At 34.4% G+C, this 23,842-nt stretch overlaps 1 protein-coding gene across 17 annotated transcripts in view; it reads right to left on the reverse strand.

Moving 5' to 3' along the window:
* SOX5 (SRY-box transcription factor 5) overlaps window positions 1-23,842 on the reverse strand; it is a 1,002,891-nt gene that overhangs the window by 296,144 nt on the left and 682,905 nt on the right. For all 17 annotated transcript variants that reach the window (XM_032432676.1, XM_032432674.1, XM_032432680.1 and 14 more), the window contains one exon: window positions 1,102-1,312. In XM_032432676.1, coding sequence (XP_032288567.1) covers window positions 1,102-1,312 — 211 coding nt within the window. The remainder of the gene's footprint in view (window positions 1-1,101; window positions 1,313-23,842) is intronic.

Raw genomic sequence — 23,842 nt, forward strand, 5'->3', positions numbered from 1 at the left:
TATAATGGGCATTAGTTGTTTGTTTGCTTGATTTACTTTTTTAAAGATTTTTATTTATTTATTTGAGAGAGAGAGAGAGAGAGAGCTCAGAGGGAGACGGAGAGGGAGAAGCAGACTCCCTGCTGAGCAAAGAGCCCTATGCAGGGCTGGATCCCAGGACCCTGAGATCATGACCTGAGCCAAAGGCAGATGCTTCACCAACTGAGTCACCCAGGTGCCCCTGTTTCTTTGCCTTCATTTTTTTTTAATTTTATTATGTTAGTCACCATACATTACATCATTAGTTTTTGATGTAGTGTTCCATGATTCATTGTTTGCATATAACACCCAGTGCTCCATGCAGTACGTGCCCTCCTTAATACCCATCACTGGGTGAACCCATCCCCCCACCTCCCACCCCTCTAAAGCCCTCAGTTTGTTTCTCGGAGTCCATAGTCTCTCATGGTTCGTTTGCTTTCATTTTAACAGTATTTCATGTGCATATCACCCATAGGCTACTATCAGTAACTACTGAAGAGATTTAGAAGATGAAATCTTAAAAGAAAGGCATCCTGGAAGTTGAACAAAATGGGAACTTCAGCATGGCTAACGGAATTAGAGAATCAATAATTTTTAAATATAGAATAGGCCTAACCATATTAATTTTGGACTATACAAGAAATGGACCGAACTAAGGTAGCATAATATGCATTCATGTATAAATAAGGCTATATACAATTTAATCAAGTTGTAAAATGGCCTTGGGGACAAAAACTGGAGATGAACAACTAACCTGCAGATATTTGGGACGTAGGTGGTGCCTATTCTGGGCTCCACTGTCACATTCTATTCTTGAATCTTTAAGTTTTACTCAACCACAACTTACCCATGTGTGAAAATGAGGAAGACATCACAACAGAAATTAATGATTAAAAAATCGGGACAGACATATTGAAATGTTTCTGAAAAACAAAAAACAAAAAACCTATCCATCTTCATAGCATTAGGTTTCCATTTTGTCCAATTTAGCTTTGATTATAAGTCAAAAAACAACTATAAGTTAAAATCTGACTATTAAAATCAGGAGATGGCAAGCACTTTGTTTCCTTTTCTAGCCTTTACCTTCTGGCTCATTTTTGATGAGCTCTTCCATTTTCCTCTGCTTCAAGGTGTCAACAACATCAGCTAAGCTGCCTTTGCGCCGTTCGGGAGTTCCTAGGGCCGTGCTCGACAAGGACTCACCACTCTGCCTCCCACCTTCTTCTGCCTTCTGAGGTGAGGTAGATGAGTTGTGTGGGGCAAATGAAGACATAACTTTATTGCCATCAACTTCCTGAAAGAGAAAGCAAAGGAAAAAAAATTGTTTAAAATTCAGTGAGGTTTTTTTTTTTTTTTTAAATTGCTTATGTGGCTTATTTAGCTAAAACATGAAAAAGTGAAATGTCACTCTGCAAGAGTAAGATAAATAAAGAAATTTTTTTAAAAAAAGAATGCATTAACTTTACAGGCTGGCACAGAGTGAGTCAAAGATCAATTTAGAGAAGAAATAAAAATATGGAGGCTCTCTCCCTTAGACTAAGAACAAATGGCAATAAGCCTTATACAAAGCCTACATCGATCAGATGTAGTTTTCTGCTTTTCTTTGAAAGTCTTAGATTTTCCTATGGACATTAACTGCACCAGTCATCTGGCTTAAACTTCCTCATGATACTGTAATATTTAAACAAGTAACATTATGCACTTCACTTTTCGTTTTAAATAGCTGCCTCTTCTTGATGGTTGCTCCTAATTAAAGCAGGGTCCGGTTTTTAGTTCTCCACTTCCCTCTCATGCTTTTAAGAAAGCATCAGCCACACAGGTTATTTTGACATCAGATAGGAATATTGAAAGCTTATTTCTGCTGATGCCAAAGTTATTTCCAATTCCATTTGTTACCCCAAGCATTGTTTCTGTCAATATTCTTCCAGATTTTGCACTTTAAGCCCCACATGCCCTATAAAATAAAGTTCCTTGCAATCTTTCCCTCTTGATAATTGCATATGTGTATGAAAAGAATTTATTCTATAATTCTAAAATTTAAACACACATTTGGTGTTCTTTTGTCATTATTTTCCCCATAATTTCCTGACCAACTCTAGCCATCTAATATTTGGGGTATCTTTTGTATAAAAGGCACTAAATTGATTTTTCAGACATCTGTGAGAGGAATGATATTGAAATTATTAAAAAAATAATTTTCTTACTTAAAGGTTTTCTTTTTATAATCTCTTACTTCTATAATCCTTTGACTTCCCACAAAGCAGATTTCTTCTTAAAAATACAATTGTATCCTAGGTGCCTGGGTGGCTCAGTCGATTAAGCACCTGCCTTTGGCTCAGGTCATGATCCCAGGGTCCTGGGATCGAGTCCCGTATCAGGCTCCCTGCTCAGCGGGGAGCCTGCTTCTCCCTCTGTCCTCCCCCCGCCCCCTCTTGTGTTCTTCCTCTAGCTCTCACAAAAAAATAAATAAAATCTTAAAAAAATAAATAAAATTGTATCCTAAGATCTTTGAGGAAGTTAGTCTCTCTGTAAGTATATTTCTTAATTCTATAGTATTAAAAGTTTCCATTAAAATACATTTGAATGTATGCACATCTAATATTCAGGATAATAGGTTATATCCCTGTTTAAACATTTCTTCTCTAAGATGTGTTAATAGGATCTCCTGGCCCCAGAAAAGTGACGGATCACACTGATTTGATATCTAATGTTTTTAAGATTATTTCTAATATATTTGACTAGTTTAAAAATATACTAAAAAGACTTGATAAAGCTGTCATTTTAATTTTTAAAAACAGATTAAAAATAGAGATGTCAACGCAAACATGATCATAATCTGTTCATATGATTTTTTGTTAGTGGATAATAGTGAATACAAGGACATTAGCTACAGTGCAAGTGTCAGTTTGTTGGGTGGTGCTAGGTAATGCAGAAAAAGTCAAAGTAAAAAATGTGTGCAAACAGAATCTTCAAAATTATAATTCTACACCAAAAATGGTTTCCATTTCTTACAAACATTACAGAATATGCAGAAAACATTACTATGTTTTGAATGAATATTCTATAGACAATACATTCAAAGATGAATCTTAGCTTATTATGTACTTGGATTTGGAAATCAATATGCATAATGTAATCATTACAAACCCCTGCAGGCTAAGTGAAGGTACACTTCTAGAATTATTTATTTAAAATCCATACATAAATACAAGCAAACCCATAAACACACACACACACACACACACACACACACACACACACATCCCTGACGAGAGCAATCACAAATCCATTCAGTAAACTAAGGAATGTTTTTATGAATGGCCCATAATACTCATTAGCTCAGTTTCATGTTCAAAACAGAATATAGCAAAACCTCTGTATTTTTTTCCACAGATCTTTCTTCTCACTATTTCCAGGGTCAAAGCAGAAAAACCCAATGTTGCACATTATCTATTCTATACTCTGTTTTCACATTATATGATGACAAACTTAACAAACAAGAATTTGGCAGCTGAACTTCATTTTCCATAATTAAAAATCACATGTATCTTTCTATAGCAACTTCAGTAGAGGGAAGGACACCCAAATTGTATACAATCACATCTATTAAAAATCAGAAAATATTTCAAAATCAAGTAAGATAAAATAACATCCCATCTTGTATGTCTCTAATTTTCTACACCTTGCAAAAGACAAAGACATATTTTAAAGAGTTTAACATCATTTCACAAGTATTCTAAACTCAGTTACCACAACAGTATTAAAAATTATCACTGCAATTTCATGCACAAATATTTTATCTTATCGCTATTTCACCTGTCTGATTACATTTCAGCCTCTAGCACTGTTAATCCCTTTAACAGTTTTATGTACTTAATAGATGTTTCAGTGTGGGACATCATTGTTCATTTGCATGGTGAAGAGCTTGTTAAAGAACGCTGGCACAGTCTTCAGTCAAGAAAGTCCTAGAGTTTTCAGTTTTTTCCCTGGGATTGCATTTACCATGTCTAAAATAATGACTGCATTTTCCTCTTCACTTTGCTGGTAGGTGAACATCCAGAGAATCTACTAACAGAAGTATTGGTGGTCCAAGCCAGCAAAATATATTTCATCAAGTTTTGTGAATGCTAAAGGCAAGCTTCAGTATTTTGCCATAGAGCTCTCACAACTATGATATTTGATTTCTAAGGTCTAATGATAAAAGAGGGTTCTAAATTTTTAGAACAAAGTTGGTAATCTTCCTTTGTTACACTTGAAAAAGCTTTACTTAATCCTGCCCCCCTTTGTCACTTTTGCAACCTTAAGACAAAGGAAGGGATCTGCCTAGTGTATCTATCTTTATTTAAGTAACTTTTTAAAAAATGCATTCTTAAACTGGGAGAAGCCACTCTGAAAACAGTATGTAGTTTCCTCAAAAAGTTAAAAATAGAACTACCCTATAACTCAGCAGTTGCACTACTAAGTATTTACCCAAAGGATACAAAAAATACTGAGTCAAAGGGGCACATGTATGTGCCAATGTTTACAGCAGCATTATCAACAATGGCCAAACTAGGGAACTATGGAAAGAGCCCAAATGTCCATCAACTAATGAATGGATAAAGAAGATGTGGTAGATACATACAATGGAATATTACTTAGTCATCAAAAAGAATGAAATCTTGCCATTTGCAGTGAAGTGGATGGAGCTAGAGTGTATTATGTTAAGCAAAATAAGTCAGTCTCAGAAAGACAAATACCATATGATTTCACTGATATGTGGAATTTAAGAAATGAAACAGATGAACATGGTGGAAAAAAAAGAGAAAGGCAAACGAATTCTCTACTATAGAGAACAAACTGAGGGTTGCTGAGGGGAGGTGGGGGGGATGGGTTAAGTAGGTGATGGGTATTAGGAGTGCACTTGTGATAAACGGTGTTATATATAAGTGATGAATCATTAAATTCTACTCCTGAAACTACCATTACACTATATGTTAACTAACTAGAATTTAAATAAAAAATTGAAACAAAAAAATGCATTCTTGTTGATTCGTTCTAAATATAGCACTTGGCTATGAACACTTTGAGAGACATATTTCAACATTAATATTCAAATTTTAGTTTAGATAATGTGGTGATTAAGAAGAATTAATTCATTTGAAAAAAGAGGTCATATGTGACTCAACCAGATATATATTCATTGTCCAAATGACATTTCATCCTTGACTTCTGACCTCAAGAAATACATTACCATATTTGCTTTTCAGTCCTATAAACTCAAGTTAAATTAATACAGGGTAGCAAGAACATTACATTTAATAGTCTGTCTATCCAACTATAATTGGTAAGAATAATAGCCAATATTTACTGAATATTTACTTTGTGTCAGGCACTGTTTAAAGTGTGTTATATGCATTAATTCAGTTAATTCTCCTGGCAAGCCTAATTATGATTTGCACTTCGTAGCTGGAGAAACTGAGGGACATGGAGTGAAGTAAATGCCTGAGACTGTATGATTAATAAAAGATAGAGTAGATAATCAACCGCAACCTGTTGGGCACCAGAGCCCTCAACCACAGAGCTAATACCACCTCTCCTTAAAAACAACAACAGGGGGCGCCTGGGTGTCTCAGTTGTTAAGAGTCTGCCTTCTGCTCAGGTCATGATCCTAGGGTCCTGGGATCAAGACCTGTATCAGGCTCCCCACTAAGCAGGGAGTCTGCTTTTCCCTCTCCCTCTGCCTCTCCCCCCGCTTGTGGTGTCTCTCTCTCTCTCTCTCTCTCTCACTCTCCCTCAAATAAATAAATAAAATCTTTAACAACAACAACAAATACCTAAGTATGTCAATGTTATAGGTGAACAAGATACACTGTCATCTGCTTAATAATTGTGAAAATGAGAGGGTTTTGCCCCAATATGTCCAACTCCTATAAGTGCATTGAAATGAACTAATCCAACTATATTCTAGACTTATAAAGCTGTCTCCATCTAAATATCCACTGGTGGGGCCCCTGGGTGGCTCAGTTGTTTAAGCTACTGCCTTCAACTCAGGTCATGATCCCAGGGTCCTGGGATTGAGCCCTGCCATCGGGCTCCCTGCTCGTCAGGGAGCTTGCTTCTCCCTCCCCCTCTGCCTGCCACTCCCCCCGCTTGTGCGCTCTCTGTCAAATAAATAAATAAACTCACAAATAAAGTCATAAATAAATAAATAAATAAATAATAAATATCCACTGGTTTATGCCATATTCAAAGTAAAGAACCTTAAAATTTAAATAATTATTTAAACCAAACCTACAGATTTGATCTCTAAGTGACTATTCAAAATCATGATGCTCTGGGCGCCTGGGTGGCTCAGTTGTTAAGCGTCTGCCTTCGGCTCAGGTCATGATCCCAGGGTCCTGGGATCGAGTCCCACATCCGGCTCCCTCCTCAAGGGGAAGCCTGCTTCTCCCTCTCCCACTCCTGCTGCTTGTGTTCCTGCTCTCGCTATCTCTGTCTCTGTCAAATAAATAAATAAAATCTTAAAAAAAAAAAAATCATGATGCTCAGTCATTTATGACTTTTTAACCTATCTTTTTTTATTTTAAAGATTTTATTTTTAAGCAATCTCTACATTCAACATGGGTCTCAAGCCCACGACCCAGGTTGCACATCACACATTCCACTGACTGAGTCAGCCAGGTGCTCCTTCATCTATCTTTATAAAATGTGTGGGCATGTCTAGCATCCTTTCTAATACAACAAAGTTTTGAACTTAGAAAAAAAAAGCAGTGCAGTGCAGAAAGTTTGGACTATCTTTAACTAGATTCTCATTAATGCAAGTTCATGAATTTTGGTATTGCACAGAGGTAGAATATAATGAACTACAGATACATACAGAAAATGCTTTATTGCTGAATAAGTTTTAACATGATCACATTCTTCTAATAATGCATTGTTAATAATCTAATAAATATCAACAGGGGAAGGCAAAACAAAGTTTGAAAAGTATCTTGAAAGCCATATTATTTGGCTGAAATGGGTAAAGGTGGGCAAATGTCCAGTTATAAAATAATTAAGTCTTGGATAGGTAATGTGCAGCATGGTGACTACAGTTAATAATACTGTTTGTGCATCTGAAAGTTGCTAGGAAAGTAGATCTAGAAAGTTCTCATCACAAGAAAAAAATTAGTTTTGTCACTACGTGTGGTGATGGATGTTAGCAAGACTAACTGATCATTTCACATTATATATAAATACTGAAACATTACATTGTACAACTGAAACTAATAAGATGTTATATGTCATATCTCAATTCAAAAAAGCTGTATTATTTGGTCATTCCTTAAATTCTTTTAAAAACAGGTAAAAATATATGGTATCACAAATGTTGCTTTTGAAACTAAATTGCACTACATGTCACCTACTCTGTCAAGTTAGGAGATGCCAAATTTCATTTAGTACTAGAAAACAATACATGATTATTGTGTAAAAACTCAATTATTTTCAAAGTTTTATTGGTTATGGTAATCTTTCATAAAAGTTCTGCAGGATACCCTAAACCAGGAATCCTTTTGGATTCGTGATCCTTTGATAGCTATAGATGTCTCCCAAACAGATACGCACAAACATATGGGCAGACACGCACCCATGCAAGTGCACACACAATTACACATACAGTTTTACAGAGTTAATTTTCTACCTTCATAGTTCCAAATGTGAACTTCCTCCATGAAATCCCCTAGGAACTCTTTTTTTTTTTTTTTTAAAGATTTTATTTATTTATTTGAGAGAGAGTGAAAGCAAGAGAGGTCACAGAGGGAGAAACAGTCTCACCGCTGAGTGGAACTCGATCCCAGGACCCTGAGATCATGACCTGAGCTGAAGGCAGACGCTTAACCAACTGAGCCACCCAGGCACCCCTCCCCTAGGAACTCGTATAAACCATAGATTCTAGGTTAAGAAGCTCTGACCGAAATGCGTATCTTCCCAGAATTGTACTATAAACTCATCAATATATACAATTGGATGATTTTTAAGATGACCAGTTAATACTTGCAAAAAAGAGCCTCAAGCTATAGATTTCATTGATGCTTTATTCAGATAAACTTAGCTAAAGGTATATATGTTAATAAATTAAACTTTTACTGTTCCTACAGTAAGCATTTAGCAAGAAATTAGTATTTTAATTATACTTTAAAAAATAATAAGCACGTTGAGGAAGAGAATGCATTACTGATGGCAATCACTGTCTTCTTACTCAGTAATCACCTTGTGATAATGTACACATAAATTTGAAATGGAAAGCAGAACAAATTGCTAACTTTTATAAATGAATATTTTTAAAAAGCATACCAGTTCAATTTCCAACTATGAATTTTCCTAAAACAGAATGTAAACGTATGAAGGTTTCACTGAGGCAAAAATCAACCCTTAAAAAAGTTCAATAGAGAACACGAAGAGTCTTTCTTTGGTTAATATGATCAAATTCAGTATTCTGGGAACAGGATATGGTCAGTTCCCAAGATCTATAAAACAAAAGTAAGCACTTACAGAGAGATCTCTGAAGGCTGTCTGTGATACTTGTGATTACTGCTGGTGTAAAAGCTATCCAATTTAAAATCTTTTCTAAATTTTTGCTTAAAAAAAAAAAAGTGGCCTGATGTATACTTAAGTCCAGGTGTTCACAAAATGAAAACTGACAGAGGCACTTCTGTTTGGGCTATTTTCATAGTTACCTACAGAGACAGAGCTTATCAGAACTTCTCACCTTTCTATACTAGAAAAAGTCACTGATAATACCTTTGTAAAATGCACTGAATTTAATAAGATCAACTATTCTTAATGTTTAAGTAAGTACAAGATAGTAGACTAATTGAGATTCCAGATATTAGATGAGTAGTTCATAAATCTATCCAGTGACCAGCAAGCTATATATATATATATATATGTTTTTTTTAAGCTTCCCTAGGGAGTTGTGACCATAAGATGCTAGTCTTGTAAGAATCCAAAGTCAGTTTTTAAGGAATGCTTATATTTTATACATTTCAACATTTTATGAGATACTGAAATTCCCTGAAAATTATTACTCTTAAACCTTAAAATCATTAAATCATCACAATTTTAAAAATAGGTAGAAATTCTAAATTACTCAAATAGGTATTAGCATCTTTTTGCTCTATAATCTATGGAAAGTTCTATACTCCATGTCCTGCCTCGTTCCAATTTTTAAAGAATACTGCAGAAACCTTAGAAGTTCATCTGTCTCTGTAATGCAGACACAACCCACTCTTGGGGCTGATCTAATATTTTAAATAGTGACAGGCCTCATCAAGTTTAGGTGAAAGATTATTATTTTATAAAAATGGCTCCATTATATTTCAAATATAGGATCTAGTCCATATTTCAAAGATTTTTTATGTATTTTGGACAGTGCAAATAGAAGTGAAAGCTGTTTGATGTTTCTTCAAAGCCTAAAAATATGGAATCTTTTAAAGATTCTTTCCTTGTGCAATAGGATGGAAATTCAACAAAAGTCTAACTTGGTTTGCCTTTTTTTGCCAAGCACGGGGAGATGAAATGTTAGCTTAGGCTCATATTTAATTATTGATCAGAAAACTAAATAAACTTTTAAAAGCACATTTTATCTTAAAAGGCATTCACCTGGGACTAGACAATACAAGACAGGTGATTTATATAAATATGATTCTCAAATGGTGGTCTGTGAGCCAATATCACTGGGATCACCTGAGAATACATTTTTCTCGGGCCTCACCCTAGACTTTCTGAATCAGAAACTGAGAGGGGGAAGTCCAGCGATGTGATTTAACAAGGCTTCAAGGGGAGACTGATACTCAGTAAGTTTGTGAACTATTGGTATAGGAAAACTGTAAGAATTAGAGTGGCAAAGAGGGAGATGACGAAAACCTGCAGTGGTGAAGAGAGCCATCACAAAAGTGATGGAACTTAATGAATTTGAGAAGAGAGCTGAAAGGTAACATATTGCGGGGGGGGGGCAGCAGGTGGGGATGGAGGGAAGGGACAAGAGTCAGCAAACATGCAGGCGTAAGAATGACCAATACATTTTTGGGGGGAAATGATGTTGACTTAATTTTTTAACAGTCATTTTGGCACATGTTGAAACAGCTTATGTTTGCTGATTTCCTACTAACTATATGGACTAGAAAATTTGAGATTTATGTCAAGATTGCATTGTGGAAATAGATTGTTTTAAGAAATGTACTAGAAAATGTGATTTGAATTTATTGATAGCTAAGTCTGATTTATAATATAAAATAACAAAATAATAGTCAGTTTCCTTTGTTGTTTTTTTAAACCAATATCATATTTCCCATCTCATTTAATTCCAGTGAGTAAAACCGAAATTTAAGGGCAAATTTTCTGATTCAGTAAGAGACTGTACAAATAGGAAAAACAGATTTGGAAAATATCTTCATTTGCATCTGGATGTTACATGGGCAGAAGTGTTTAATGGTTGTTTTTAAAATACTCCTTCAGAATCACATTTACCAAGAATCTCAGAAATGCTGCATTCAAGAATAAACTATGTTTTCATGTGCTCTCAAAACCACTTAATAAGCAAAAGTGGCATTTAGAGAATTCTAATACATTAACTAATAGAACCTGTAAAAACAAAGAACATTTTGTGCTGTGACAGCCTCATTATCTTCCTGATGATGATTTCTGTGCTGTGTCTTACTTGTGTTTAAACAATCCAGCAAGTACACTTTAAGACATTTGATGATCTCTTCCCTGAGGGCTCAAAGGTCAACGATAAGATGTTTCTAAATAAGAATTAGGCTACACATCAAAACACTTCCATTTAACACTAGAATTGTGAATCATATAATAAGATTTTAAGAGATAAAGAAAAAAACATTTATTGTAACTAGCCACTAATTATGTATAATAATTTATCTATCATTTTCCTAAGAAGGCTTCAGAACATCCTTACAATAGTTGTTAATAAACTTGACTAAATGCCTATTCGCTCTGAGTCTGAAGGAAGAAATGAAATGTGAGGAATCTTCAAATTGTGATCTGTTTAGGAAATGACTCCTTTTTATCCCACAGAGCAATGAAACAATTTCTTACACAGAGCAGACACCGGTAAAATTAATAAGCTAAGTGTTTGTTAGCATCATTTATAATTGGGAACTGACTACATATTCAGTGGTAAGTGAAATAAATTGTGATCCTCCATGCAGTAAAATATGATGTCAGCAAAGCCGTAGAAAGCAGTGGTTAAGCAAAATTTGGGTTCAAATTCAGGCTTTGTCATTTACTAACTACAACCTTGGGCAATTTATCTAAACTCTCTAAACCTGTTTCCAAATCTATAAAAGGGGATAATAAATGATAAGTAATTTGTATGTGCTAATATATAGTATCATTGATCTCTAGAATTTAACAGTAATGAAAATACTTACTAAAAATTAAATATTTCATTCACTCAATTTTCTCTTTCATGTAATAAAAATGTTTTATATGCTAACTTGTGAGGCAGTTAATGATGTTAGCATCTAAGCACAGAGAATCAAGCCAAATAGCTTTGGTTCAAATCCTGGTTCCACCATTAACTAGCTATGTGACCCTTGCTAAATTATTTAATCTTTCTGTTCCTTGGTTTCCTCATCTATAAAATGGGGTCTATACCACTATCTACCTCAATGAGTCGTTAGTGGATTACAAGTTACAAAATAATGAGTTACAGGAATTGGGAGACTACGTGAGTTAATACATGTATTACAAATTATAAAACTCATAAAAATGGTAACTGGGTCATGGCAAGAGCTATATAAGTATTTGTTAAAATAAGTATGCTCCAGGCATTATGTTAGGATATAATCATGGACAAAACATAGAATATATGAAAATAAATATAGAAAAAGCCAGTCTCTTTACTAAGATAGCGAAGAAGACATTAACAAGAGACAAACCCCTTTCCACACCTACCCACCAAAACAACAACAAAAAAACCCCAAAACAACATATTTGCACATTCAAGTAATTTCATAGTTCTTTGTACTAAAATCAAACCGCATTCATGGAATCAATTCTTTAAAGATTAAATTTTTTTAAGGTGGCCCATTTTTAAAGATAAGCTAATACAAACCTTATTTTAAGAAAAAAAAAAGTAGTCCACAAAATGTCACGTGCCATTAGCACGCTTTTATCCCCGTTTGCATACTCAATTTTCAAATTTCACAGTTTCATGGTTCTCTACAAAGTGATAACTCAGGGAAATGATCAAAGAAAGAATGTTCAATTACTCCTCATTACGAAATAAAACTTTTTAAAGTCAAAGTCTGAAAAGAATTAGAGTAATGAATTATTTTTCATAAATACATGATACCAATTACTTATTATGCCGTATTTCTACCTTTCTTTCATATTTCTCTTTCTTCTTGTAAGATAGACATACAAGATTTTTCTTTCTTCATGAGAACATTAGCACTATCAGATTCTCCTGCAAACAAATCATTAGGTTCCTTTACACTATAAATACAAAACAGCAACAAAGGTAATATGAGGAAGGATAGATTAGGAGCTAACTCCATTTTTGCTAGTTTCCCTCCTCTATACTCTAGTACATCTTTTTTTTTTCTTGAATATAATCCCTCACTAGTACATCTCCTCACTAGATCAGGCTGATTTCATAGCCCTATGTCTGTTAATTCCATCATGTCATTAGACTAATCCCATCTTCTTATTAAAAAAAAAAAAAAAAAGCTAAAGGCCTATTTTTCTATACTAATTAAGACTCTCAATAAAGCTCTATGTTTACAGCAAAAGTAACTCTTTTCTTTGAAAGGGACCTTTAACATGAGTTGACCTTAAGCAGTGATTTGAGATAAAAGAAGCACAAGCTTCAGTTCTCATTCTGAAATAAAGATAAGTCATTAAGCAGTCTATATACTCATAAAATTTCCTAGCTAGCCAAACTATTTATTCATAGTATAAAACAGAATTTCCTGAGCCTGTTTTAGTGGGCATATAAAGACCATCTTGTAGTGCACACAATCACTGAGATACTGGCATTCTTTACGTAAAACACTGGGTTCTCTGCAAAGATTATTTTCACACAGTTTATATGAGTAATGCTATATATAAATTTTGTCATTTTAGTCTTATAGATGTGAAGACTTTTAAAAATATTTCTAAACTATTAGGCAGATTCCTGACCAAATATACAAAATCTGTTGCAATTCACTAATGTTTTCAGTAAAAATATAGCTACCACTCCTGGAGTTCTTAAAGACACTGTTCTAAAAGTTTTATGGACACATCTTTTACAATTCTCAGAGAAATTCCATGAAGACTGTAATTCCTATTTAACAGATGAGAATATTAAGCTCCTATGAGTAATTCACCCAAAATAATAGTAGGAAATGGTAAATTGAAGAATTAAGACCAAGATTATGTAACTTTAAGATCCATGCTGGTCATCATTAAGTTACACTGCCTTCCTCAACTGATTCAGGTGATGTAAGAGATGACACAGGTATGAAAAAATAAAGCTGGTTTTCTTTCCTCAAAGAGTTTAAAATTAAATTTGAGAGGCATTTAAATCACAAGAAACAACCAGTAATTATAACTAAATTGTATAGTAGGAAATTATCCATGCAGGAGAACTTCAAAGAAGAGAGAACCCTGGAAATCAAAAGAAGGTGGAAACTTCTTCATCATAGCATTAGTACACGGTTTTGGGATCACTTATTTAATTTTCTTTCTATACCCCGAAGGCAGAAAATATGTCTGATTATTCACCATGTACCCCAACTCTATTATTTGTGTCTAATAAATATATATTGAGTTAATTACTCTATTAAATCTTTATATCTTTATAGATAGTCTTTTGGTCTAAGCCTACAAAAGTAGGTAGGTAGGAAAAGATAGAGGCGTCATCCAGAAGGCATCATCATTTCAGGAAAGATTATGAAAGTCAAATAGAATTGTTTACATTTGACCTGATAGGCAATGGGGAACTATTCACGATTCCATACTGGATGATTCTCTTAAAGTAGGTTGTTAGGAAGATTAGCAGTGGTGTGGAGAATGAATTGGGTAGAAGAGAAAGTGAAGATCGCCACTGAATAGGAAACCATTACCATGCCACATATGTGGTGATAAAAAGCTTTCCATTAGACTGTAGCCATGAAAGTTGAAAGAAACCATCAACTCCTAGAAGCAATTTGAAGCAAGTAATGATAGGATTAGATAACTTGAAAATAGGGAGTAAACAGTCAGAGATAAACATAGTTCTTGTTTGGGAGGTTGAAATAATGATTATGATCTAGACGAAAACAGAATGGATAGCCAATAGATGATTATTAAAATAGAATCAATATATCTAAAAAAATTAATAAATCTGCATAATTAAGTTAGTCTATAACTTGAGTGTTAGTCTTAACTTCTAGCTCCAGCACTGTAAATAACAGATGCCATACACTCTCCCTCAGGATTCAAATGATGAGTTTATTGTTTGAGATCTTTAAATTTGCATGTGGAATATTCAAATATAGATGAGCCTCAAAATACACAAAGCAGATAAAGAAATAAAGATTGTAAAATAATGACTTATGAACCATTTGTTTCCAGCGAATGGTTATATCCATTTTAGTAAATTAGCCCTCAGAAAGTGTCTTCCGAGAGAGAAGAGAAAATGGCCAACCCCTCTTTACATATGTCTAAAAATGACAGTTCTAAGTGGGTATCATCTTCTCTTACAGTGACTCGGGTTTACCATGTAAATTTTTGAAACTTTATAGTTATTTATAATTAGAATTTGAAGGTGATGAAAGATGTTTTGTAAAGAAAAATCCATAAAATCCATACATGGAAATAACAATGAATGCTTATAGAACACACAAAACAGAGAACCTGGAAAATGAGAAGATTCTAGAAAAAAATTGCCAGAATAAAGGATTTGGGGTATTCTAGGAAGTAAGGCTAAAGGATGACAAAAGGATAACACTACAAAAATAAAGGAGAACATTAGAAACTGACACATCTTTCCCTTATTTATAATGAATAGGCTTTTAAATATTGAGTTCTTAGTGCTGTATGCTCAACCCTAAAACTCTTGCCATATAGATGTTAGAGTCAGAATGGGGGGAAAACAAAAATGAAAATTATCACCATCAAAAAAGTTCTGCAGAAACCTCCTGCCCTGAGTGCTTTATTGAGTTGTGATCACAGGTGTAAATAAGAGGTGATGGTGGTTTTCCCCATCAATAAATTACTGTCAAGGGAATTTATTGGGATATATGTATAAAAAATGAAATTGTATTTAGGTTATACTAAATCCTACGGAGAATAGAGAGGAGATGCAATATTTGGATTTGGGGCAGATGCACTCTCTTCCACAATTCTATTTGAGCTCCTGACTTCAGAGCAATATCCTTGGATATTGCTGATATCTCAAAGTGATTCTGGCTTGGTGCTCAATAACCCACAAAAACGCCAGTCCAAAATAAAGGCATGTATTCTTTATATACCCCACAGAAAGAGAATATAAACTTTGTGTTACAAATTGTAGCTACATTGTTTGACTAATGAAGCTCAAGTTAAATAGTCATTCTCTTTAAGTCTGAATATACTTATACTAAGTATACTTATACTCAGTCTTATACTAAGACTGAGTCTCAGGATGGGAACCAAACAGGTATTGCTACGCTTACCAGCTCTGAGATGGTAAAGATGCAGAGGTTTCTTACAAAAGTCCTTTGCTATCCATTCCTTATACTTAATGACATCAAAAAGAGAAAATATGATTTAAAAGCTCCTACTGAGCATCCAGAGACCTTGAACATAGACAAGGGATGAACACAAAGAATATTTGGTTACAAGAATCACACTTCATCTCTTTAATTTTTTATGGTACATTTTTGGTGTTTCCATTATTTTTCTTCTATTCCCTTGGTTCTAACAGAAGTATACACATACATGTATATATTTCATTAAGAGGAAATAAAAGGGTTGTCTTTAGTTAAGATGTTTCCATTCACAGAGACTACACATTTAAAAAATAAATTGCCTGAATAAATTCAATTATCTAGAGAAGCAAAGGAAATCACATGCAAATGACATTATATGCAGAGGCCATTCCGACAGCTTCATGTTTATTTTTATTGTTTCAGTCAGTGGAAGGGAGAAGCTGTCAAAAATGTAACATCTCTTCCTTTTTAAAGGTCCAATGTCTCTGGTACTGAAAACTTCATGAGCAGTAATATCAGGAGAAGAAATCTGTCTACTACGGAAAATAGAAGGTTCAGACTGCCTCCAACTTAATGCCAGCACACCAGCGGGACCCCTACACACCCTGGGTGTATTCTGCCTACAAAAAGCAAAAAACAAAAACAAAAAAACAAAAAACAAAAAAAACATTTAATTTGCAAGTAGTCAGTCAGGTATCAATTCAGCCAATTACGACTGGTCAAAAAAAGTGTATTTTTTAAAAAGTTAATAAATCTCCATATGTTTAATTAGCCTATACCATGACTATTAATCCTGTTTTCTGACAGCAGCATTGTAAATAGTAGGTGCTATCTATGACTTTACCCGGAGATACTCTTTAGACTTTTACATTCTAATGAGCAGTAATTAAATATGACATTTTTGCCTTGTTCTTTGAATATGACAAAAATACTTGGGGAAGATTTAGGCTGACTTTTGTAATTGGTTCCTACTGAAAATCTCTGGCTCTTGACGCAGAATTTACGTGCTACCTGAGTTCTCTTGAGGCATGAATGTACCAAGTAAATGTGGCATATGTTTGTATTTTCTTGCCAATTCCAAATTCATTCATTCAAATCACTCATTGTAGACCAAATTCTTATCCAATTCCACAGAGCCACCGATTTTCCTGGAAGTGAATAGCAGCTTTGTGCATAGAACAGGGAAGTCAATAGCAGGTCTGTGCATGGAAGAACTATGCAACTAGTGGAAAGGATAAGAATTTGACCACAGGATTTCTTGAGTGTGGTAGAATCTAGTTTGAAATGACCTAAATGATGAAGCTTTCAACACTTTCACTTGGGTGTCAATTCTAATACTTGACAATTTGAGTAACTGTTTTTATATGGCCATCTTATATACCACCCTGATTGCAGTGTGTGTGAGGATAATTCTTTCCTTTAATATATTTGTATTATAATGTTCTTTATTTATTTTAATTAACCTCCAATTTCATTCAGAACCTGAGGGCATAGCCTTAGCAAAATAATAAAAGCATCATTTATTAAATGTAGTAACATGCCAATCACTGTACTGGGGCTTTTAATAGGCTATGACCCTTCCTAAGAGACCTATGAAGCAGGTATTATTGTCACTGTTTTTACACACATAGAAAAACTGAGTTTTCCAGTTTCCATGAAACTCAGTGTAAACCATTCAAGTGCAGTAAATATTCTGAACCCATCTCCCTGAATCTTTCAAATGTGCTTTTAGCCATTTTGCTATACAGTTTCTCATCAGACTGAACATACCTAACTATTCTAATTTTACTAACATTGATCTAATTTTCTAGTCAAAGCTTGTTTCATCTCTGTATCTGTCATCTATCTCATATTTCCAATATGCCTGCTTGGTTTCATAATGTCCTTTATTAACATACTCAGTTTTATATACTATTTTTAATTAGCTACATCTTACATTGCAATTTCCTTGACAGGTATTTCCAAATGAAAATTAAGTCGTTTTGTCAAACTCATAAATAACATTTTAAACACCCCACCACCACCCTCCAGGACACACACACCAATGAAACATGCACAGAAAATTTGTTAACCATGTGCCTATTTTTTGAAAAGCATTACTCTGCATCCTGGAGGGAATACAAATGATCTTCTAATAGTGAAGTCCAGTATCTTTCATGACTTCTTCAAACTATTTGAGACTACTGAATAGTTCTTTCCTGAGCTTTCTGATGGCCCATCATCTGCTGTTCTTTCTTATCCCAGGCATTGCCTGTTTTGATCTTAAATCCTCTAACGCATATTCAATAACCATAGTAAGTTCCTGCTTCTCTTTCTAAACTCTCTATCTTAGGAAAATGATCTTGACTCTGTGTCTTGAAGATCTCTCAGTTAAGTGCACCTAGGTTTCAAGAAAAACTTGTAACTCCTTTGGATGATACAAAACTTCCTTATCATTATTCTCTACCCCACTTTAGTGATACAATCATAATTTAACTCCTTGCATTCCCCCAGGCCCTGTTCTCCTTAATATCTTACTTCCCTGCCTCTTTCAAGATAACTTGCAAGCTTTAAAATTCAGCTTAGGTTTACTTCCTTGGGGAATTGTAAATTCTCAACAAATATTTGTGTAATAAATGATTCTTCTTAAATTCACAATTTCAAATCTTGTGTCTATGCAGGTAATGTTCACATTCCCATCTCTTGGCAGAGAAGTTTCAATCACATATTTCCAACAGCTGGTTTTCTACCTAAATATCTCAGTAACTCAAACCCAACATATACAAATGTGAACTCAGAATTCTGTCCCCCAAACTGGCTCACTTCTGTTTTCTTTCCTTACAGTGGCCAATATTCTCACAGCCATACAGGATTAAAGTAAGAATCATTAATTTTGATCTTAAGCAAATTTCTTAACCTCTATGAACTTTAATATTCCTATGTCAAAAGGAGAGATGTGGACTAAAAGAGTGCTAAGATCTAATGCCAGGTTTTAAGTTCGATACATCTGTGAGTGTTAAATATACAAAAACACAGCAGATAATTGTCCTATCTACAATCTGTATTCATTCTACAACCCTTTATCATTCTTTCTTTTCATAGTCCACATAAAAAATATATCTGGATTTACAGTAAGATAAACTAGGAATTTGCATTATTTGCCACCAATGAAATGGATTAAATGGTCTAAGTCTGTCCCTATGGAAAGAAATAGGTTTTTCCAGGCACTATGCCACCGCTAAATGGACAGTAATACCTCTTACTGTGAAAAGCAGATCTGTAAATTAAGCTCTAGCTGGGTGTAAATAACAAAGGAGACAGTTAAAAAAATTCTACATACATACAGTTAATATAAAATTATGGCTTTTATTGCTAATATATATGTATTTTACATATATACACATGTATAATATATATTTTTAACAAATAAATTCTCAACAAATATGTTAAAACTTTGACTATTTTTAATATTAGCTGGTTTAATCAGCTTTCATATTTTGCCTTTACTGCTTTCAGTGAGCTGTTCTATTTCATGACTCTACTTAGTATTTCTAGGAACAAGACAATTAATATTCCTTTTTGTTGATCCCTCTAAAACACTTAATTATTCATCTGACTTTCCCACATTCTGCTGGCCTGGCAGAAGAAATAATGTTAAGGCTGGGAAGAAAATATATTAGAAGTATTCTGAAGCAAGTGAAAAATATTTTTTTTTCATATTTGAGCAAGGAAAGTAAATATAGATACCCCTGGTCATTTCTCATACTCTTCACAAAACTTACTTGCCTTTTTTTTTTGTGGAAATATCTGTATAACCCAATTCTGGGTTATATGTAACAGGTTTTGGTTTTGGGTTTTTGTTTTCTGATACAGAACAGACACCCCCCCCCAAAAATGTATGATCTTGTTTTACAGTACTTACTTAGCACTTTATGTGTTTCTCTAAACTAGAAACAAGCCAATTACCAGCCAAAATATTTGAAGGTTTTTCTAAAACAGGACACCCATCTTCCCTTATTTCTATTCCATCTGAGATTGAACCCTGGTTCAATTTTGGTTCCGTGGATCTGGTCCAGAAGCAAACCAGAATTAAAATTTTTAACTTTTTCTCTAAGATAAATATTTAAAGTTTAAACTAAATGATGAATTAATATTTAGTTCATGACATAGGATTTTTATAAGACCATTTGTGCATCCACAACATTTCATGGTTCCCCAACAATTTTAGATTATAAACTCCAATCTTCTGATAGCATTCAAGGCCCCTTACAATCTGGCCTTAATCTACCTTTACAACTTTTTCCCATTAAAACATGGTCTTTTGAGTCAGGCCTATTCTCACTGGCTGTGTGACTTTATTTTATTCTCTCCACTTTGGTATCCATATCAGTAAAATGGAAATAATGATATTTCTTTTGTGGAAGATTGTAAAGATTACACGACATGAGGCACAGAGGTGCTTAGCATAATTCCTAGTCCAGATTTACTGTTTGATAAATGTTAGTTCCTTTTTATGAGACTTCTTAAAGGCACTCTCTAATCAAATCAACTAAGTTGCTTAGGGTTTCACACATATACCTAGAAATTCCCTGAACAGATACAAATAGCAGCACCATTTGCATGCAACATAACTTTGACAACCATACCTAGATCTGTTCCTTATTGAGCTCTTTTCCTCCAGTCTACTTAGACTATCTCTATCTCCTTCCCTTCAATTGCTTTCTACCTCCTCTTGCATTTTCAAATCATACCTATCCTTTGAGACTCAGCTGAATTATCTTTAAGGAAACTTTTCTTCACTTCCACTCTCTCACTGAAACCCCTCCAGGAACCATCCTACTGTCCCACTTTTGAAAGTGATACCACCCATTTCTGATTTATTGTAATTTGCACATAGATATTGGATGTGTGCCATGGTCCTCTTGAGGAGTGGTCCTAAAAGCACCAGTCTGCCACAAGACAAGAAGCTGCCCCAGAATGGAAATCACTTTTATCACTAAGCACCCTGTTTAGCTCAGCTGGTAGTCTTTCCATAACAAGACTTAATGAAGGGAGGCACACAGACCCCATTTGGAGTAGCACTGCTCTAGAACCATTTGCTTAGAAATTTGCTCTTCTCCCTCAGTCAGAAAATGCTGTTCTTCCTTCATAAACTCCCATAACATATCATAAACCCCTCCATCTGTAACACTCACCATAATATTATCAAAGCCTTTAACAGGATTTATCTGTATATCCATTTTCTCCACCAGACTGTAAGTTCCCAGAGGATAAAAATGTGCCTTTTTCGTGTTTGCAGCTAATATATTTTATACAAAGGAGATATTCTATAAATGTTGGTTTAATTGAAAGGACTTCTTTCCCCTGTCATTACACTGAAAAATGAGGCATTTAAGATTTAGGTGAAACATGACTTCCTCCTTTGTGATAACTTTCTCCTACCACACTAGTATTCGTGATGCATGATGCAGACAATATTAGAAAGAGAGGACTGGGGGCACCTGGGTGGCTCAGTCGGTTAAGCGTCTGCCTTCAGCTCAGGCCATGATCCCAGGGTCCTGGGGTGGAGCCCCACCTTGGGCTCCCTGCTCCGTGGGAAGCCTGCTTCTCCCTCTCCCACTCCCACTGCTTGTGTTCCCTCTCTCGCTGTGTCTCTCTCTGTCAGATAAATAAATAAAATATTTTTTAAAAAAGAAAGAGAGGACTGAGGTAAGGGTTAAATATAGAAGGTGTTTGGAATGAGACAGATATTAAGGGAAAAAAAGTAATTGAAAATAAAAGGAAAAAGAGAATAGTATATAGAAGTCTATGCCATAAGTAAAAGGAAAGTTGAACTCATTCTCATAGATCCAACACAGTACTGAGAAACCACCTATATATCAACTAGAATATTATGGAGACAGGGGTGTGGGGCAGAAGCATAAGAGAGGATTATACCTGACTTCGAAACTTTTTTCCTATACCAAAGGTTAGAATTTTTTTTACCCTCTATTATAAACATAGAGACCTTTCAAATGCTTAACTCATTTCTCCAACACATACAAACTCTAACTGTACCCATTCTACTTCCAGACAAGAAAGCATGTAACAATGCAAATTGTAAGGAGTAACGAAAATGAAGAGATAACACTGAATTCACATATATATTTAAAACTTTACATATAACTTTTAAAATTAAAAAATGCAACAATTCATACTACTTACATACACCAGAAAATCAATGTAGATTCCCCTTGTATAACCCAACACTGCAGCTGAGCCTATTTGTAGCTCAGCTACATGGTCTGAAGTTCTTATCACAATCCCAGTAACTATTCAACCTACTTTTTCCCTTTAGCTATGTAGACAGGACATGAAAACAGAACTTGGTGCTAAATTTTATTCTAAATTGGATTTGAGCCATTCCCAGTGGTTTTGCTGTGTTTGTTATTTCTTAGCTATGGCTCTGGTTGTACTGATCTTTCAATTTTTTCACTATTGCTCCTCATGTAAAATTTATTATGATATATATTTTTTCTTTTTTCTTTTTTTTCCTTTCAGTAGAGGTGCATAAATGAGGCACTTCACTCACTAAGGAAATCTCTTTATAATTACAAGGATCATATAAAAATCCCCTTATCCACCATGGAAATCTGGTAGCTATTTGAATGTAACAAAAATACTTAACTATTCAAAAAGAGATGAAGAGACTACAGTGACTTTTTTAAATGATAAAACCATGAAGGCATATATTTGTCATCAAAAAATATAAACAATATTTTTGAAGTAAATATTTAAAGAAACTAAATGCTTATGTATACCTCATATATTAAACTAAAAGCACCTCAATTACAAATAATCAGAAGTCTTCTTTTTGATGCCAGCTTTTGTTTTATTATGTCTGAATGAACGACCCAACAAATAAAGAAATAAAAAAGTACGGAAAGAAAAGTATTACTAAATTAACATCTTTTTGTGTGTGTTTCACTTTTTATTAACTTGCTTTGTCTCATACTTTTACTAAATAGAGTTAACAAAAATCTCCACCTGTATGTATAACTGCTACATTTTATTATCAAGAGTGAAAAGTAACTTGATCTTTGAATTAGGCAGTAGATAAATATTGGGAACAGTTGGTCAATATCACAATTCAAGCTACTGAAGGATTAAAACAAAGTGACCTGCAAATAAGGGGAGGGTATGTGCTATGGTGAGCGCTGTGAATTGTGCAAGACTGTTGAATCACAGATCTGTACCTCTGAAACAAATAATACAATATAGGTTAAAAAAAAAAAAAGAAGATAGCAGGAGGGGAAGAATGAAGGCGGGGAAATCCGATGGGGAGACGAACCATGAGAGACGATGGACTCTGAGAAACAAACTGAGGGTTCTAGAGGGGAGGGGCGTGGGGGGATGGGTTAGCCTGGTGATGGGTATTAAAGAGGGCACGTTCTGCATGGAGCAGTGGGTGTTATACACAAAAAATGAATCATGGAACATTACATCAAAAACTAATGATGTAATGTATGGTGATTAACATAACAATAAAAATTTAAAAAAATAAAAAAAGAATGACATTCCAAAATCAGACCCAGGATGATAAAACATGGAATGTAAAAAGACTGGGTAGGAGAACTGGAGAGAAGCAAGAAGGGAAGTGGTAGGAGCTCTGTATAAAAAGCATCTTTGTAAAATTTTTTTAAAATGGTTTTCTGTGTTTTATCCACTATCTGGGCCACATCATAACTTCCCTGGACCCTAAGAATTTTGCCTTCATCAACACCTTCCTCCCTAAAATAATCAGAATCAGAATTAGAATCAGAAGATTATTTTAAATTATAGGACTCCACTGGTATTAAAACAAATGTATTAGTATTAAATATTAAAACATTTTCTGCAACCTAAAATTGACTTGTTTTTCTGATTCTAAAAGAAATCAAAACATTTTCATGGGCCCCTAAAAATACTGTGGGCTCTAGGCACTGTGCTTAGAGTGCCTCGTGGATAATATGGCCCTGTCTACGCTGATAGGTTTTCTCCCCACCTATCTTTTCTTTCTTCTGATTATTAGAAGAACATTTAGCAGTGTAACATCTTTGCAAAGTTTGATTTCACATAAGCATATTATATTTATTCTCACTGAATCTTTTGTACATACATGTTAC

The sequence above is a fragment of the Phoca vitulina genome, unplaced genomic scaffold, assembly GCF_004348235.1.
Source record: "Phoca vitulina isolate PV1807 unplaced genomic scaffold, GSC_HSeal_1.0 scaffold49, whole genome shotgun sequence".
Taxonomy (NCBI): Eukaryota; Metazoa; Chordata; class Mammalia; order Carnivora; family Phocidae; genus Phoca; species Phoca vitulina.